Raw genomic sequence first — 20,389 nt, 5'->3', positions numbered from 1 at the left:
AAGCGTGTGTGTGTGTGTGTATGATAGTCCAGTGTCAATGATATTGTTGTGTGTGAAATGGTGTACGGGAGAGATGGCTCGGTCTCACCGGTCAAGATGGAAAGTCCGGGAGCACGAGAAAACGGAACGAGAGGTGAATTGTGAGTGTCCAATAGGATTAATCCGCCCGGGAACAGTAATCCTTTGGATCCGCCAAACAAACTCTCTCTCTTAAACAACAGCGCTGTGAATCTCATCTCTCCGTCTCGGGCCGCTTGCCGGTTCCGGCTTTATACCGGCACACGTGACCCGACGCCACTTCCGGGTTCCCTCGCGTTGCGATCGCGCATGCTCGCGAGAGCTTTCCCTGTGACCAACACGGTCTATGGGGACAAGTAAAACCATATAGGGCCCATTTCATAGTGCAGGTGAGCCGCATTAGCTCCGTAACCCTTTCCCTGCTATTAAAAATGCCCCTTTATGTGGCTGCGCTACACTCATCCTCCTGGACCTGTCAGCTGCATTTGACACGGTGAACCACAAGATTCTATTATTAATTCTTACAAGCCTTGGAATTTGTGGAACAGCGTGGCAATGGTTTGCTTCTTACCTAGAAGATAGGTCATATGAGGTTACATGGAGGGGATCTACATCTGCCCCACGTCGACTCTCTACTGGTGTCCCGCAGGGCTCAGTACTTGGTCCTCTTCTGTTCCCCTTCTATACGCGGTCTCTTGGTAAGGTCATATCATCGCATGGATTTTCATACCATTGTTATGCAGATGAAACCCAACTTACTCTCTCCTTTCCTTCCTCTGACACTCAGGTTTCCACCCAGATCTTAGCATGTCTGGCAGACATCTCATCCTGGATGGCTGCTCATCAGCTAAAGCTCAATCTCAGTAAAACAGAACTGTTGTTTATCCCTTGTGACTCATCCCCATGTCAAGACCTTGTGATATCCCTGGACAACAACCAAATCACTCCCTCAACCACTGCCCGCAATCTTGGGGTAACCGTTCAGCTAGTCCAGCTGGACAGGCTAGCCTCGTTTCGCGCCGACAGAAATGCAGCTCTGTGCGGTAAGACTCGCGGTGGCGGCTTTTGTGTTTACATCAATACAAAATGGTGCAACAACTCTGTGCTAGTTTCTAGTTATTGCTCATCACTAGTGGAGTTTGTGACTGTTAGATGCAGACCTTTTTATTTAAAACGGGAATTCACCACTGTTTTCATTATCGGAGTGTACATTCCACCTAGCGCTAATGCTAAGGAAGCGCTATGGGAACTGTATACAAAGATCAGTAAGCTGCAAAATACACACCCGGATGGACTGTTTATTGTTGCTGGAGATTTCAACCATGCAAATCTTAAGTCAGTGCTTCCTAGATTCCATCAGTATGTGGACTTTGCAACGAGAGGGGAAAAAACAAACATCTTGTTTACAATAACATCCCCGGCGCATATCGGGCAGAGCCCCGCCCCCACCTCGGCTACTCAGACCACATCTCTGTTATGCTAATTCCAGCATACAGACCACTCGTCAGGCGCTCAAAACTGGTTCTGAAGCAGGTGAAAACCTGGCCAGCAGGAGCCATCTTTGCTCTTCAGGACTGTTTCAAAAGCACTGACTGGAACATGTTTAGGGAGGCTGCAACTTACGGCAACTTCACTTGGAGGAGTACATGCATCAGTGACCAGCTACATTGACAAGTGCACCGATGACGTCACTGTCTCCAAGAGCATCATCTCACGACCCAACCAGAAACCGTAAATTACTGCAGAAGTGCGTGCACTTCTGAGGACCAGACTCTGCCTTCAAAGCGGGAGACAAGGTGGCCCTCAGAACAGCAAGGGCCAAACTTTCTCGGGCCATCAGAGAGGCGAAGCGGGCACACGCCCAGAGAATCCACAATCACTTCAGGGACAGCGGCGACACACGGCACATGTGGCAGGGCTTACAAGCCATCACAAACTACAGGACGACATCACTTGCCTGTGACAGTGACGGCTCCCTCCCAGATGCGCTGAACAACTTCTACGCTCGGTTAGAGAGGCAGAACGACGTGGCGGCGAGAAAGACCACCCGTCCTCCGAACGACCAGATGCTGTGTCTCACTACAGCTGAGGTGAGGAAAACTCTACGCAGAGTCAACCCACGTAAAGCTGCTGGACCAGACAACATCCCAGGCAGAGTGCTCAGAGAATGTGCTGAACAGCTGGCAGATGTTCTCACTGACATCTTCAACATCTCTCTGAGCAGCGCCGTCGTTCCCACGTGCTTCAAGGCCACCACCATCGTCCCGGTGCCCAAGAAGTCTACTGTGTCTCAATGACTACCGTCCCGTTGCACTCACACCCACCATCATGAAGTGCTTTGAGCGGCTTGTCATGAGACACATCAAGACACTGCTGCCCTCCTCACTGGACCCACTGCAATTTGCATATCGTCCTAATCGCTCAACGGACGACGCCAACTCCACTACACTACATCTTGCCCTCACACACTTGGACAAGGAGGACACATATGTTCGAATGCTGTACATAGATTTCAGCTCAGCATTCAACACTATCATCCCCCAACAACTTATTGGGAAGTTAAACCTGTTGGGCCTGAACACCTCCCTCTGCAACTGAATCCTGGACTTTCTGACCGGTAGGCCTCAGTCAGTACGGATCGGGAACTGCACCTCCGGCACCACCACACTGAGCACTGGGGCCCCACAAGGCTGTGTGCTCAGTCCCCTGCTGTTCACACTGCTGACTCACGACTGTGTAGCAACACACAGTTCGAACCACATCATTAAATTCGCTGATGACACGACCGTGGTGGGTCTCATTAGCAAGAACGACGAGTCAGCGTACAGAGAGGAAGTGCAGAGGCTAACGGACTAGTGTAAAGACAACAACCTGTCTCTAAATGTTGACAAGACAAAGGAGATGGTTGTTGACTTTAGGAGGACACGAGGCGACCATTCTCCGCTGAGCATCAACGGCTCCTCTGTGGGAATCATTGAAGGCACCAAATTCCTTCAGCTGGTCCCTCAACACCAGTTCCCTACACAAGAAAGCCCAACAGCGTCTCTTCTTTCTGAGAAGACTGAGGAAGGCCCATCACCGATCCTGACCACCTTATATAGAGAAACTATTGAGAGCATCCTGAGCGGCTGCATCACTGTCTGGTTTGGGAATTGTGCCATATCGGACCGCAAAACCCTACAGCGTATAGTGAGGACAGCGGAGAAGATCATCGGGGTCTCTCTCCACTCTATTGAAGACATCTAAACCACACGCTGCATCCGCAAAGCCACCAGCATTGTGGCTGATTGGACACACCCCTCTCACACACACTTCACACTCCTGCCATCTGGAAAAAGGTACCGAAGCATTCGGGCACACACATCCAGACTGTGCAACAGCTTTTTTCCACAAGCCATCCGTCTCCTCAACAAAAAGGGTCTGGACTGATAAACACACACACACACACACACACACACACACACACACACAAACATTATCACACAGCTTAACTCAACTACCTCAAAATATTGGGACTGGACTGACTAATCAACACAAGCGCACACACACTGACCTACACCACCAAATTACCGTACATACCAACCTGTAAATGCTTCACTGTTTATCTCTTTTGCACAATGATCATTACTGGACTACTTTTTGCACTAATTCCTCAATTCTTGCTGCTGTTTTAAGGGATGTTTATGTTTACCCACTACCTCAACACCATATTTTATGTTCTGTTATGTTGTGGTTGCGCACTGTCACTTTGTTGTTGCTCTTGTTTGCCTTTGCACATGCACTTTATGTTGTCTATAAAAAAATGTTATACTTAGCTAGTTAGTTTTTGTTAGGTCTCTCTGTTCTGTCTCTGCTAGCCAGCTAACTAGGCCTCTTGGTTAGCTAGTTTAGTGTCTATGTTAATTTATGTTGTAAATTTATGTTGCATGTAGCACCTTGGTCCTGGAGGAATGTTGTTTCGTTTCACTGTGTACTAACTGTATATGGTTGTAATGACAATAAAGCCTACTTGAACTTGAACTTCTTCTTTAAAATATCAGAAGAATTCGCCCATTTCTTTCTTTACAGGCTACTCAGGTGCTTGTTCAGTCCCTTATTATTTCAAGACTGGACTACTGCAACTCACTCCTGGCAGGCCTACCTCTGTCAACGATTCGTCCTCTGCAACTGATCCAGAATGCAACAGCACGTCTCATTTTTAACCTTCCCTGTAGCTGCCCGCATTAAATTCAAAACGCTGATGCTTGCCTACAAAGCTAAAAATGGCCCAGCACCCACTTACCTCTCTGCTCTAATCACACCACGCACTGCACCACGTTCCCTCCGATCCTCCAGCACTGCTCGCCTCATCCCATCATCTCTCAGGGATCGAGGGCGGCATTCATCCAGGCTCTTTTCTGTTCTGGCACCTAGGTGGTGAAATGAACTTCCTCTAGATGTCCGTACAGCTGAGACTTTGACTATCTTTAAACGACGACTCAAGACGCATCTGTTTCTCCAGTACTTGAACTAACTGGATTCGCTCTGGATAAGAGCGTCTGCCAAATGCCTAAATGTAAATGTAAATGTAATGTAAATTATCACAACTGAGCCAACGTTTTCTCTCTTGCGCTGCGGAATTGTGGGTAATCATCTCCCCTGCTGGGTCTTAGTGCGTGTTCTCTTACTGATATAATCAACATCCGTGCATGCATGTACTGTTTACTATAACACTGTGACCATGTGTGTGTGTGTAAAACATATTTAAAAAACAAAAGAATTTAAAAATTAACGAATTAATGTACCTGGAGCCAATGAAGGGAAGCCAGAACTGGAGAGATATGTTCTCTTTTACGGGTAGACGTTAAGAGTCGAGCAGCAGAGTTTTGGATCAGCTGTAGTTGATGTAATGCTGCCTGGGAAACCCCGAAATACAAAGCATTACAGTAATCGATGCGAGTTGTGATAAAGGCGTGGATGGCTATTAGTTGAAAAAAAAAAACTGGATCGAACCACAGCACTGATCTGTTTATCAAATTTAAGGCCATGGTTAAAAATAACACCCAAATTTAAAGCTGTGGGTTTAACACACTGCTCCAAGGCTCCTAAAGGGTCCTAAATCTACCCCTGGCACCAGGACCAAAATGCATTTCTGCTTGTGTTCCTTCCATGTGTTAGACCCAATACTTTTTTATAGAGAGAGACAACCCTGTGTTCAAAAGTGAATAAAAGTCCAAAAAAGTAATTCATTACATTTTGTTGTCAAACTGTTTATACGTCCTGTGGATGAAGTCAGCTACTGTAAACAGATATGTCCTAAGTTCGAAATGTTTTTATAATTTGCCATCAGATATTAATTAATATACATTTTATCCTCCGCCTGACCACATCATCCATTGGGTTTAGGTAACAGGGGACTAAGTTTAACAGTTTGCACTGAAAATTCACTTAAGCAACACTATGTAAGTGCATCACACTGTAATGGAAGACTGATTTGTACAGGACAGAACAGACAATGCAATGCCAAGCTTTATCACATATATGTTTATTGTAAATAACAGTATTCGCTGTTTATCTCAATTTCATTTACCTTCGTTCATGCCCTTCAGCAAAGCAATGAGATCTTCTGTACAGCAGTCATAGTGATGCTCCTTCCATGAATCACCGTTATCGCTGCGCAGTACAATCAGCTCACGCTCCTTTCCACACATTGAGCCAAAATGTGGGATCTCCACAATGACTGGGCTGAAAACCAACATGGAAAAAGTCATTGCAAATGGGTTCTCAGTATTCCCCACTGTAAAGCAATTATATTTTAATGCCTTTAGCTGTTATTTTTAATTTCGTTTCTCAGCTGACCAACTACACTGAAAAAAATTATTCTGACCTTTGTTTTAGAAATTTTAATTAAGCTTTTTTTTTTTCGTTTTGATTTGTTTTAATTTTATATATTTCATACTTGTACGAAGGCAAACTTTTCCTATTTGAAATAATGTAAATGCCACACAAATATATTAACGATATTAACAATTTCCAACACAAGAATCATATAAAATTTAACGTATAAAACATTCATATATTATATATAAAAACAATTAAAACATTAAGAAAATAAATGTAAATCAAATAAAATATGTAATAAATAGACATCAAACCTTAATTAACTTTAATTTATGATTTATTTACTATTTTTATTTTACTTTCTCCTTGCAACAGCTGAAGGCTTTCTAATTTCTGTAAGCATTTTAATCAATGAATCATCATATTTTTAATACAATATGGGCCAGTTTACACTTTAGAACATGTTTTCATAGAGGATGAAGTTGACAGCTATAGGTAGAAACAGGCATCAAGAACATCTGATCATTATAGTACATAGAACTCATTGCTGTGTGTTCTGAAACAGCTTAGCTTGCACTGGGTTATTACTGGGCCTCTTGTTGGAGACACCCGAAAATTCTGATCTGAGTTCTTTGACAAGTAAAGAGACATGGGTGAGGGGAAGAATCAGATGAAGGAAAAAAAAATTGGGATGAAAAGAAATCTGAGGAGGAAAAACAGGGTACATGGGATGCCAAAAAAAACAATGAAATATGGGAGAGAAAAAAAATGGAGACCACATGACTCTCAGAGTTCTCAGAGTTCTCAGTACAAACTATAACTTTTTTATATTTTAGGCCAAACTTAAAGTAAAACTCAGTAATTCTCTTCATGCGCACGTGTAACTCTAATCCAAGTAGGATCTTGACCGATTTCTTCTTCTTCATTTACTTTTTAGCTGTTGGCAGCCAGCTTTAATTAAACAACTGAAAGTAAAACTAATTATTGTAATATTAATTATTATAATATGACCCATTATAGAACAATTATATAAATGAAACTTTATTGTATCATTTAGGAATTCTCATTCACTCACTCACTCATCGTCTATACTGTTTTATCCTGTATTCAGGGTCGCGGGGGCATGTAGGAATTAAACCAGTTGATTATGAATGTGCACTAGCAAGTTGAATAATGACCATTCTGCTTACATCTTATACAGTATTTTAGAAGATTTACCATGGGTTTAGTTTAAATTACTAGGAGATTAGTCTAAAAAATACATTAATAAGCCAAATGTGCAAATGTAAGTCATATAACTTAAAAATAGGATAAACTTGAAAAATCTATATGAAATTACAATATTGTGCACCACATGTCACAGTTAAATGAAAAAACTTCAGCACATTATTTTAGTGTATATTAAATTTCCACTATCTTTAGGACCACAGGCAAATAGATGATCTTTGTTAGTACCTTAAACAATAACGGATACAGCAGGGGCAGAGCTTTTTCACAGATATGAAACAGACCAAGTTATTTTTCAAAACTCAGGAACTTTTATACTACATAAAATTGTCTCTGATTTACACAATAGGCATACATTTATAAATTTTAAATATAAACCTAGAATTAATATTTCTGTAGAGCTATTTTGTAATACAATGTTCATTGTCAAACACACTTGCAGAGACCCTTAAAATTATTAATTACAGTCACTTCTATTATTGCTTTGTTTAGAACGGTATTATAATAATGGAGATGACAAGACTACATATTCCATGATTCTTTTTAATGGCCACAAAAAAGTTAAAAGGTCTTCCTGCCAAAAGGCTATGGGAATTTTCTGGTCTTGGAAATACAAATTTCTGTTTAAGAAACATAATAGACCTATCAGATTTTCAGATTTGGGAGTGGAGGTCGAGAGATAAAAAAAAAGTGTTTTTCTGTAAATCTGGCACACATGCTGTGGGAGAGAGAAGGTTCAGTCAAAAAGAAACTGGTTATTTGTGCAGTGATTTACGAGTGTTTTGAAATACAAACCCGCTTCCAGAACTAATTATGCTCGTAATCCAAGGCTCTACTGTAGTGTTAAAATATATGCATATGTAGAAGCAAAGCTCTAAAAAAGGTGTGTGTCTTTGTCTGTAATATTTGTGCCTTTGCTGGTGTTATGGGTGTGTCATTCCTCTTTTTCTAGTCGCAGCCCACTTCAACATGTTTTGGCCAATCAAACCAGGAAGAAAATGTACATAATTTACAGAAAAAGAATCATAAAATCAGAATATGGTATACAGTGGTGTGAAAAACTATGTGCCCCCTTCCTGATTTCTTATTCTTTTGCATGTTTGTCACACAAAATGTTTCTGAGCATCAAACACATTTAACTATTAGTCAAAGATAACTATGAAAAAGTAATTGCCCCCTGAACCTAATAACTTGTTGGGCCACCCTTAGTAGCAATAACTGCAATCAAGCATTTGCGATAACTTGCAACGAGTCTTTTACAGCGCTCTGGAGGAATTTGCCCCACTCATCTTTGCAGAATTGTTGTAATTCAGCTTTATTTGAGGGTTTTCTAGCATGAACCGCCTTTTTAGGGTCATGCCACAACATCACGATAGGATTCAGGTCAGGACTTTGACTAGGCCACTCCAAAGTCTTCATTTTGTTTTTCTTCAGCTATTCAGAGGTGGATTTGCTGGTGTGTTTTGGGTCATTGTCCTGCTGCAGCACCCAAGATCGCTTCAGCTTGAGTTGACGAACAGATGGCCGGACATTCTCCTTCAGGATTTTTTGGTAGACAGTAGAATCCATCTATCACAGCAAGCCTTCCAGGTCCTGAAGCAGCAAAACAACCCCAGACTATCACACTACCACCACCATATTTTACTGTTGGTATGATGTTCTTTTTCTGAAATGCTGTGTTACTTTTACGCCAGATGTAACGGGACACGCACCTTCCAAAAAGTTCAACTTTTTTGTCTCGTCGGTCCACAAGGTATTTTCCCAAAAGTCTTGGCAATTATTGAGATGTTTTTTAGCAAAATTGAGACGAGTCTTAATGTTCTTTTTGCTTAAAAGTGGTTTGCGCCTTGGAAATCTGCCATGCAGGCCGTTTTTGCCCAGTCTCTTTCTTATAGTGGAGTCGTGAACACTAACCTTAATTGAGGCAAGTGAGGCCTGCAGTTTTTTAGATGTTGTCCTGGGGTCTTTTGTGGCCTCTCGGATGAGTTGTCTCTGCGCTCTTGGGCTAATTTTGGTCGGCCGGCCACTCCTTGGGAGGTTCACCACTGTTCCATGTTTTTGCCATTTGTGGATAATGGCTCTTACTGTGGTTCACTGGAGTCCCAAAGCTTTAGAAATGGCTTTATAACCTTTACCAGACTGATAGATCTCAATTACTCTCATTTGTTCCTGAATTTCTTTGGATCGTGGCATGATGTCTAGCTTTTGAGGTGCTTTTGGTCTACTTCTCTGTGTCAGGTAGCTCCTATTTAAGTGATTTCTTGATTGAAACAGGTGTGGCAGTAATCAGGCCTGGGGGTGACTACAGAAATTGAACTCAGGTATGATAAACCACATTTAAGTTATTTTTTAACAAGGGGGGCAATCACTTTTTCACACAGGGCCATGTAGATTTGGAGTTTTTTTTCTCCCAGACTTAAATTAGCCTGAAACTGGTTAAACTGGTCTTCTTATGCTGGCATTCATAATGCTAAGAGGTTTTTATATAGCAAAAGAAGAGCACAGAGAAATGACCACCTGTCTTACCCCAGAAAATGGGTTCTGGCTGGTCCCATCTCTACTAGCCTGCTTACAAGCCCCTCGCCCTCAACCAGAGGGGGTGGATATGGCAGACATTGGCGTTTTGAGAAGCGGCACGTGACTTGCGTTGGTGCTGGACACTTCCTGGGTGGAATGATAATGCGCATACCATTATGACGACTTCCCCTCATAGATCCACCCCTGGCATCCACCATGAAGCTCACCAGGAACCTGCCAAGAACAAAGAAGGAATGAAAAGTTGGACATTTCTGTATTGTAAATCCTCTTTTCATTGATCTTAGGAAATATTCCAGCATTTTGAGATTCGAGTTTTACTTTTTCTATAGTACATATATACAAAACTCCACAATTACAAATGCGGAAGTGAAATAAACATTAACAAAAAAAAATCTTTTAATGGTAAACTAAACAGGACCAAAAACAAATACCAGCACAGACATCAAATCATTAGCAGGACAATACACAACAGATGCAAGACAACAGCTGAGCTAAAAACATGACTATTTATACCTGAGATAATTAGTTAACTAGGCTCAGGTGAGTGTTCTCTGGGAAAGTCCAAAAAGAAACAATATCTCCGGGTGCAAGGTGCCTCTAGGGGTTATTCCTGACAGATAGACAGATAGATGAATGGATACTTTATTGATTTCAAAGGAAATTCTATTAAAACAGGGGTTTGTTTTGTTAATTTAATAAATATAAATACTGAAATAGTCCATTCACACCAGTATTTAGACCATTTGTGATGACACTTGCCATTGAGCTCTGGTGCATACTGCTCTAGTGGGTGGTCCTAGAGATGCTTCTACAACGTGACTAAAGTCCACTTTTGCCTAAATTAACTAAGTAAAGATATTCAGGAAAAATACACACCTGTCTATATAAGGTCTTACTGTAGATAGTGTCTGTCAGAGTAAAAACAAGCCAAACGAGATCGAGAGAATTATCTGTAGACCTGTGAGACAGGATTGTGATAAAACATAGATCTGTGAAAGGATTACAAGAAACTTTCTGCAGGTTTAAAAGTGCCCAGAAGCACAAGAGCCTACATCATTCTCAAAGCCTCAGCCAAACTGAGTAATCTGTGAAGAAGGACGTGAGTCAGAAAGGCAACCAAGAACCTAAGAGTCTGTATAAATTAGATCCTGAGTTCCCTTGTGGAAATGGGAGAGACTTACAGAAGAACAATTCAATTCAATTCAATTTTATTTGTATAGTGCTTTTAACGATTTACATTGTCACAAAGCAGCTTTACACAATCAAAAAAATTTTGTTTGTATGAAATGTGAATGTATGAATTAAAATGATATGATTGTCCCTGATGAGCAAGCCGAGGACGACGGCGACAGTGGCAAGGAAAAACTCCCTGAGATGGTAATAGGAAGAAACCTTGAGAGGAACCAGACTTAACACGGAAACCCATCCTCATCTGGGTAAAAACAGATAGCAGGGATTGATGTGCATAATATTATGCGAGACTGGAAGTTCAGTATAAGAGGAGATGTGTAAGATTAAAGTCCAGTTTGTTCCTGGAGGCTTAGGCAGACTGTAAGAAATTCCAGTCCTGACGAAATTAAGCAACTAAAGTCCCAGGTCCTCAGAGAACAACTGTCTGCATCAGTCAAGGACAGGACCACCTTCATGGAAAAGTGGAGCCATCCCCAGTCACCACACGTATCCCAGGCAGACCACACGGGGCATCCATGTGATGAGATCTCCAACCAGAAGCAGGACTCCGGGACGTGTAGACAGGTCCAGAGGGCAGAGGGGGTCTGGATCACTGGCAGCTCAGGAGCGACATGTAAAGCTCGACAGAGAGATAGGTAGGGGAAAAAGGAGAGAGGGAGAGAGAAAGGAGAGAGCAGAAGAGGGGAGAGCAAAAAAATTGGAGAGATGGCAGTTATAGGTTTGGTCACAGTCGAACAATGTATGATGTAAATGTATATTTAGTGCAGAGTGCAAGCAGGGACTCCGGCAGGACTAACTATGACAGCATAACTAAAAAGGGAGAGCCAGAAGGAAACACAGACATGAGGGCCTCCTGAGATGTAAAGCAACCAATCACCTCACCGACAACAAACCTGAGTGATCAATGAGAGTGAGGAGGACAGCATCTAAACATACCAGTTCAGCATAATACTCTACGTCCATGAGTCCCCCAGATCTGCTCCTTTACCTAAGGCTAATCTATTTATAAAAATGTTTGGCTAAATAAATAGGTTTTTTGCCTGGACTTAAACACTGAGACTGTGTCTGAGTCCCGAACACTATTTGAAAGACTATTCCATAACTTTGGGGCTTTGTAAGAAAAAGCTCCGCCCCCAGCTGTAGTTTTCATAATACGCGGTACTGACAAGCAGCCTGCATCCTATCGAAATAGGCGTGGCGGATTGTAAGACACTAGCAGTTCCCTCAGATACTGCGGCGCGAGACCATTTAATGCTTTATACGTCAAGAGTAGTATTTTAAAATCGATGCCAAATTTCACAGGAAGCCAATGCAATGTAGATAAGATAGGGGTAATGTGCTCATATCTTCTGGTTCGAGTGAGGACTCCTGCTGCTGCATTCTGGACTAATTGAAGCTTGGTTAAGCACCTTGGTGAACAACCAGACAGTAAGACATTACAATAATCCAACCTAGACGTGATAAAAGCTAGTTTTTCTGCATCATTTGGTGACAATATACTTCTTATCTTGGCAATATTTCTGAGATAAAGGAATGCTATCCTGGTAATATTATCTACATGTGCTTCAAATAAAAGGCTGGAATCTATAATCACACCAAGGTCTTTTACTGTTGCACTTGATGGAACAGAAAGGCCATTTAAAATCACAGTGTGTTTAGAAAGCTTACTTCTTACTTCGTGCCCTCTGCACCTACTGACTCATCCCTATGCTGAACTGGACTTCATGTTAATTTAAAGAATTTCTGTTATATTGTACTTTCAGCTGCATAACACACATGATGTTATATCATCTCTATCTGTTATCACCCAGATGAGGATGGGTTCCCTGTTGAGTCTGGTTCCTCTTAATGTTTCTTCCTATTGGCATCTCAGGGAGTTTTTCCTTGCCACTGTCGTCATCACCCTTGGCTTGCTCATCAGAGAAATTTCATTCATTCTTCTCATTATTATCTAGACACATTTTTTCACACATACACAATTTATTATTTTTTTTCCTTTTAATTATTTTTTTTAATGAATTTCTTTCAATTTTGTAAAGCTGCTTTGAGACAATGACCATTGTTAAAAGCGCTATATAAATAAAATTGAATTGAACTGAATTGAATACTTCTAGCTGCTTGTGGTCCTATGACTAGAACTTTTGTCTTATCAGGATTAAGCAGAAGGAAATTAATTAACATCCAATCTCTTATGTCCTGCACACATTGCTCAACTTTAGTAAACAGTTTTTTCTCATCAGGTTTTGCTGAGACGTATACTTGTGTGTCATCAGCATAACAATGAAAACTAATACCATGTTTACGAATTATGTTGCCCAGAGGAAGCATGTAAAAGTAAAAAAGCAGTGGGCCTAAAATTCAACCCTGTGGAACACCAAACTCAACTTGAGAACATGAGGAAAGGTCACCATATAAATCTACAAACGAATAACGATCAGTCAAAAAGGATCTGAGCCACAAGAGGGCCGTTCTCCTAATTCCTACCACATTTTCAAATCTGTGAAGGAGAATACTATGATCAATATTGACAAAGCTGCAGTGAGGTTGAGTAACACAAGTATAGTGACGCAACCCTGATCAGAGGCCAATAGGAAGTCATTTACTACTTTAACAAGTTCTGTCTCTGTGCTGTGATGAGGCCTAAATCCTGACTGATACAGTTAATTTATGCTATTTCTATGTAGATATGAACATAGCTGCTGCGATACTACCTTTCCCAGAATTTTAGAGACAATGGGGAGGTTTGATATCGGCCTGTAATTGGAAAGCTAACAGGGGTCAAGGTCAGGTTTCTTGATTAGTGGTTTAATAACTGCTAATTTAAGGGATTTAGGAACGTACCCGCTGCTCAGTGAAAAGTTAATTACTTTTAACAGGGGTTCTGTTATTGCTGGAACTATCTGCTTGAGAAAATGTGTCGGTATAAGATCTAATTCACAGGTTGACGATTTTGAAGAGGAGATGAGTGAAATTAGTTCTCTCGCTTCAAGAGGAGTAAAGTATTCTAGGTTCTGATGTGATGTGATTAATTTATCATCTGTATCAACAATCACTGCAATGCTCCACCACCCGGCCCTCTGTGGTACGACAGCCGAATAGAAGGACATTCCTTACTAAAAGTCACATAATGGCCGGCTGAGAGTTTGCCAAAAAGCCGTTGATCGAGTCTCAAAAAATGAGAAACAAAATCCTCTGATCTGATGACACAAAGATTGAACAAGAAGATATAATCAGGAAATCAGGCACTGTGCAACACCTTACTAAACCCATCTCTACACTTAGATACGGTGGTGCAGCATCATGAAAACCTTCTCGAGAGTGCTCAGAATCTCCGGCTGGGATAACTTGGGTTTACAGTTCAACAAGACAATGAGCCGAAGCACACTGCCAAGAAAACACAGCAGTGGCTTCAGAACATCTCTGTGAAAGTGCTGGAGCAGCCCAGCCAGAGTCCGGACCTGAACCCAATAGAGCATCTCTGGAGAGACCTGAAAATTGTTGTGTACTGACACTGAACATCCACCCAACCTGGTTGAGCTTGAATGATTCTGTCTAGATCAATGAACGAAACATCCAAAAGAATGCAGAAGGGAGGGATCCACCTGTGATCCAAAAATAAAAGCCTGGTCCTGCTGATTAGTCACAAACTTTTCAGTTTATTGCTCTTGATCATAGGTGGTATGTCGCCAGATAACAGAATAAAGTTCTTTCACTTTTATCTCCTTTTCTTCCGGTGTGGAAAAATAATACCACCGTAGTCCAGTTAAAATTCATGAATGTTTCTAAGTGCTCAAATATTCAAACAGATAATCCTATGTCATGCAAGAGAACTTGGAAAAACAAAATGAATGTTCTGTTAACTCTGGCACCGTGTAACATGAACAAAAACATTATACCTTAAAAGCTGTCAGTAGCCTTTCGGCAGCACAGAGAATATACCTGTGTTACTAGCTAATGTTAACTAATGAAAACATTATATATTTTTTTGGAACAGCTATAAAACAGCAATGAAAAGTAGCGTGGGTTACTGATCCTGTGATAACCATCCGATCTGGTTCTTAAATAAACAGTACTACAGCTTTAGCACTTAATGTGTACATCTGATTGTGCTGTATAAGGTATCAGAGTTAGCTGCTGAGAGTTTACTGTGGTTTAACTCTCCCGTGGGCAACATCGATCCCCGATTCTGCCTCTGTACACAGAACACCATGGCACAACGACGGTGGAATATTCCTGCTGTGTGAATGGGGCTTATGAACCGGGGGCGGGGTGTACGGGGGCAGAGCACACTTGAGCAGGTGCAGGAGCAGGTGGTGCTGTTACCTGGCAGACCGTGCTCCTGTGTTGAATTCCATGTAGTCCTCTTGAGGCAATGAATTGTGTCCCAGCTTCATCAGGTCCTGTGGCTGCAGATATTTCTCTGTATCATCTTCACCTGAGGGATCAACACGAGTTATACACAAACATCAACACCATCCCACACACTAGATAAGTTACAGTAGTGTTAACCATGGCGTTTCCTGTTAGGACTTAGTCTGAGCTTTAGGAAAGATTTTCTCGCTAAGCAAACCTTTTTTCACACAGCATCAAAGTTCTACAGCCTGTAAGATGATGCACATGTCCCCAGCATGTAGCTCTGCTGTGTCCGGTGACCTTCAGTGTTGGCTGTGAGGCTCAGGGCCGATGAGACGCATGTCTGAGCTATGCAGTTCATAACGGTAATGAAAACACTGCAGGAAATTTCTCCTGCATCACAGAAACCCATCCTCTCTCTCTCTCTCTCTCCATCTCGCTCTCTCTCTCTCTCTCTCTCTCCATCTCGCTCTCTCTCTCTCTCTCTCTCCATCTCGCTTGCTCTCTCTCTCTCTCTTTTTCTCCATCTTTCTCTCTCTCTCGCTCTCTCTCTCCAGCTCGCTCTCTCTCTCTTTCGCTCTCTCTCTCGCTCTCTCTCTCTCTCCATCTCTCTCTCGCTCTCCATCTCTCTCTCTCTCCATCTCTCTCTCCATCTCACACTCTCTCTCTCCATCTCTCTCTCTCCATCTCATACTCTCTCTCTCCATCTCTCTGCAGCACACACACAGCACTCCCCCCCCTCTCTCTCTCTCACACACACACACACAGCGGGTTATTGCTTCTCCGCATGGTATCGCAATGCACAACTCGTACACTTATTACAACACGGACATCTATGAAGAATAATAAGAATAATAAAACTCTCTCACACACACACACACAGCGCATCTCTCTAACTGTCCCGCTGAAGTTGCGCATTTCCCGCTCTCTCCCCTCTCTCTCTCTCTCTCTCTCTCTGTGTCTCGGTGTCTCTCACCCACACCGCAGTACAGCACCACAGACACCCTGAGAGTCCGAGCGGGAGAGATTCAGCCTGAAACCGCGTTTAATCTCCACATCACCACATCAGGACATCTCTATGTTACTCTACATCACTACATTACATCACTACATTACATCACTACATTACTCTACATTACTCTACTACACTCCCTCAGAGGCGAGAATGAGGAGAAACACCGACCTGTCCGTGAGTCTGAGATCAGGAAGCTTGAAGCTCGTGGCAGCCGCTCGAGACACTTATCATGCGCTGGAGAACACACACACACACACACTGGGGCGCTTACGTGTGTGTGTGTGTGTGTGTGAGAAAGTGTGAAAGGAGACGCGATAATATGAAACACGGGCAATGAATCGGCTTCAGCCGGCTCTGTTTGTTTGTTTGTTTGTTTGTTAGTTGTTTGTTAGTTTGTTTGCTCGGTGCTCTGTTTTCTCTGGACAGATTTTACTGTTAACAGAATTGAATATATGTTTGTTTCTGTATATTAATAGGCTTACATTATGGTTGAACTGGTTGTGATTGTGTTGTTGGACTGGATAGTAATAAATAAACCTGATGACACCTCAGTGTGTGACAACAAAACAACAAACAAACAACAAAGTGTGTTTCATAGGGTGGGTGGGGGGGGGTGTTGATGTACCAGTGTGTTCGGTTCTGATCCAGTCAGCCTGGATTATTCGAGTCTGAAGGAAAACTGAGCTGCAGCACACAAAAAGCATTTTGTTTAACATTCGCATAAAATAAGAAGAGCACAACACAATCCAGTTTATACTTTCATTATTAAATGTAATTAGGGCCCAAGCACTGTATTCTTTTCCTAAGGATTTTTTTTTTACCCTTTTGGGCTTTTTGGGGTCTTAACATGTTAAAAAAAACTCATGAAAATTGGCAGACAGGTTGGAATCTGCTGCCATTAGGATGCCTGAGGGTCGCGTGGCCTGGGGCCCCCAGAGGCCCCCACACAAGGTTTTGCTGCATAGCTCATACACACTTGACTCGGTACACATTTAGAGCTCATTGAGCCGAACAACTTTCACACTGCATGTTCTGGGCTTAACTCAACAGGAATCTGTTTATTTTGGATCGTTTGCCAAAATGCACACTCTGGATTTTGACCTTCTCCTCCTCGGGTCTCAAACGGCCATGACGACGCCTTAAACTTGGCTTAAAAATGGTTCATAACTTTCTGAGTGACATTATATTGAGTGACATCCCATTATGTGACATCATAGTGTGATGCTTTTATTTCCAGCATCTGCAGCCTATTGTACACACGTACACATGACAAATGTTAAAACTCACACCCACGCACCTCATACACGCACAAATACACACACACACCCACAATAGTTTTTTTGTGTCTTAACATGCGCAAGTAACACAGCTTGTGCGGTGCACCAGGAAGTGATGGCGCAAGTGGTTAATAACATTGTGTGACATTATATTGAGTGACATACACATCACATATGTTAACACCACACACACAAACGCATAAACACATTCACTTATCACACACACACTGACATACACCCACGTCTCACACACACACACACACACACATCTCTCTCTCACACACACAAACACTCACATGCCACACACACACATCTCTCTCTCACACACACTAACACTTACATGCCACACAACACTAACAAACTCAACAAATATTTAGGGCCCAAACTGACATCGTCCTATTTTAGAATTTTGTAAAATGTGCACCAGTGGTGGTGATGGCACAGGGTGCTTGGGCCCGCTCTTTGTTGCTTGTCCTGATCTTTATCTTCTACCTTATCAAGTGCTGTAATAAAATAACTGCTTACTAAAATAGCAAATTATAACCATCATAATAATAATAATAATAATCAAGAAGAGTTCTCTCTCCTTCTCCCCCTGATCTTGAACTGACAACATAAATAACCAGGCCACTGGTAGCTCAGTAGTTAAGGCCTTGGACTACGGTTCTGAAGATCCCAGGTCCAAACCCCACAACCACCAAGTTGCCACTGTTGGGCCCTTGAGCAAGGCCCTTAACCCTCAACTGCTCAGATGTGTAATAGGATAAAAATGTAAGTCGCTCTGGATCAGAGCGTCTGCAAAATGCCCAAATGTAAATAACCACTAAATCAGTACATTTCTTTCCTAAAGGCATTCTGTGGTGGATGGAAAAGGAAACAGAATTATTGTCATTTGACTAATTCAGGGATCCTCTAGTCCAATTGGCAAAAAGAAAATCCCAGATTTCAATCTTCAAATGAAAAAAAAAAGAGGTGTGCATTACCCAACCGTGAGGAACTCCTTGATTGCGTCTACTGAAACAAGTGTATAACTTAAATTTCATGCCGTCCCAAAAATATTGCAAGCAAATGCATTTTACTCTCACAGTGATGCTGTGACAGCTGTTCTCTGAGGACGTGTGACTTCAGTCGCTCAACAGGTCAGAACTGGAGTTTCCTACAGTCTACCTGAGCCTCCAATAACCAACTGGACTCCATATGAACTTCTCCACATCTCCTGTTATACTGAACCTCCAGCCTCCCAACACACAGCATGAGTGCAGATCAATCCCTGCTATCCGTTATCACCCAGATGAGGATGGGTTCCCTGTTGAGTCTGGTTCCTCTCAAGGTTTCTTCCTATTACCATCTCAGGGAGTTTTTCCCTCAGCACTGTTACCCTCGGCTCGTTCATCAGGGACGATCTGATCATTCTGATTAATACACACTCACATTCCATACAAACTTCCATAATTTTCGTATGATTTTGTAATGCTGCTTTGCAACAATGACTGGTGTTAATAGCAATATACAATTAAAATGTAATTTAATTGGATAATAAGGACTGTCAGCTACAGATGCTAATAGTTTTGCCTTTTTACGTCTTAAGAAGTACCTTTCTGCTGTCAGTTGCTCTGCCCTGTTGCTCCTCAGGTTTTTCAAGTCTGGAAAGGTTACCCAACACCTTGTGGTCTAAACATTAAGTTGATAGCAATCTGATTCTCGTTTTATAGGCCCCAATACCAACCCAGGAGGTTCAGCAGGGTCTCTCCAAAGGAACGTGTCTTCCCTTATCCCATGATGCAGGTCCTAAGGATAGTGAATGAGGTGTTTATATTTTTCCTTAGAGGAAGTCGCTATCAGTGGAATCTAATGTCACTGGGCTTCACCAGTACATCCAGGGTTTTACAGCTGAATTATGTGCAAACCTAAAAGAGTTTAAAGCCCCTGCAGGCAGCTCATTGTTGGTCGATCAACAATTTACTTTTAGCAAGCTCCGGCAAAAATGCCTGAGCACAGGTACCCTAGGCTGTGCTAATATTTTAGCTGAGAATGACCATAAGCTTACACAGGACAGGTTATAATACTGCAGAACACTAGGTGACATCACTTCAGATCAAATCTAGCACATTAACCCTAAGTGTGTGTTCTTCATTTCTAAATTCCCTTTAAAAATCTCACACTGAGAAACAGCCAAAGTCCGTATCAGACACGATGAATTATTACCATGCAGAGATTTCTCATTATGCGGAGATCTCATCATCTTTGGTTTAGCTGGTTTTCCTCATGACTCATGTCAGACTGTTCTAGACTGTTCTTATTATAAACCTGACCTAATTAATGCTTTTGACCTCATTGCCGACTGCATATTTTTTGTCGACTGGTTCTGGCCTATGTTCACTTTACGGCGCTCTCTCCGCGGCCAGTGAAGTGTACACTCAGTGTTCTGTGACTGAAAGCTTTTAGCTGCAGTGTTCCGTGCACTGCTGAACTTACACATCTTCCTTAGATCATGACTCAGGAGTTTCAGGATTGGAAAGCACACTGCATTGCGCGTCCTGCCATCTGCACGTCAGGCGACTCGCAAAACCACCCGCAATTCCAAAAACTGCTTTCCCCCTTTTCAGAGGTCACTCACACGCTTGCAGACGGGTGTGGCAGAGATCATTTATAGATCCTGGTAATGATTTTCGCTTCCTATTTGACTGTCATTTAACAGGCCCAAGTTTCTTAAATGCATTGGTGTTTTACTTTAAGTATCTGTATTGTTTCTGTTGATTGACTACAGCTGAGAGCGTCTCTTCATCATACTCTCCATACAGAATTTGACTTTTTAATTTTTTTTAATCAACAGTAGTCAATGTCCACATAATCTGTACCAAGTTAAGATCTGATGACCTTTGGATATCTTGCCATCATTCAGATCCTGGAGGTCCTCATGTAACATGTATTAGTTCTCTTCCTTTTACAC

The 20,389-nt window shown here is 42.1% G+C and overlaps 1 protein-coding gene across 1 annotated transcript in view; it reads right to left on the bottom strand.

Moving 5' to 3' along the window:
* Positions 1-15,508, bottom strand: part of LOC128535336 (ankyrin-3-like) — a 142,810-nt gene extending 127,302 nt beyond the window's left edge. The window contains exons 1-4 of the mRNA XM_053509207.1: positions 15,412-15,508; positions 15,118-15,229; positions 9,592-9,816; positions 5,588-5,742 (exon numbers count right to left, since the gene is read on the bottom strand). Coding sequence (XP_053365182.1) covers positions 5,588-5,742; positions 9,592-9,816; positions 15,118-15,229; positions 15,412-15,508 — 589 coding nt within the window. The remainder of the gene's footprint in view (positions 1-5,587; positions 5,743-9,591; positions 9,817-15,117; positions 15,230-15,411) is intronic.
* Positions 15,509-20,389: the final 4,881 nt, after the last annotated feature.

The sequence above is a fragment of the Clarias gariepinus genome, chromosome 13 (genome assembly GCF_024256425.1).
Source record: "Clarias gariepinus isolate MV-2021 ecotype Netherlands chromosome 13, CGAR_prim_01v2, whole genome shotgun sequence".
Taxonomy (NCBI): Eukaryota; Metazoa; Chordata; class Actinopteri; order Siluriformes; family Clariidae; genus Clarias; species Clarias gariepinus.
This window is presented reverse-complemented; position numbering and strand designations above follow the sequence as displayed.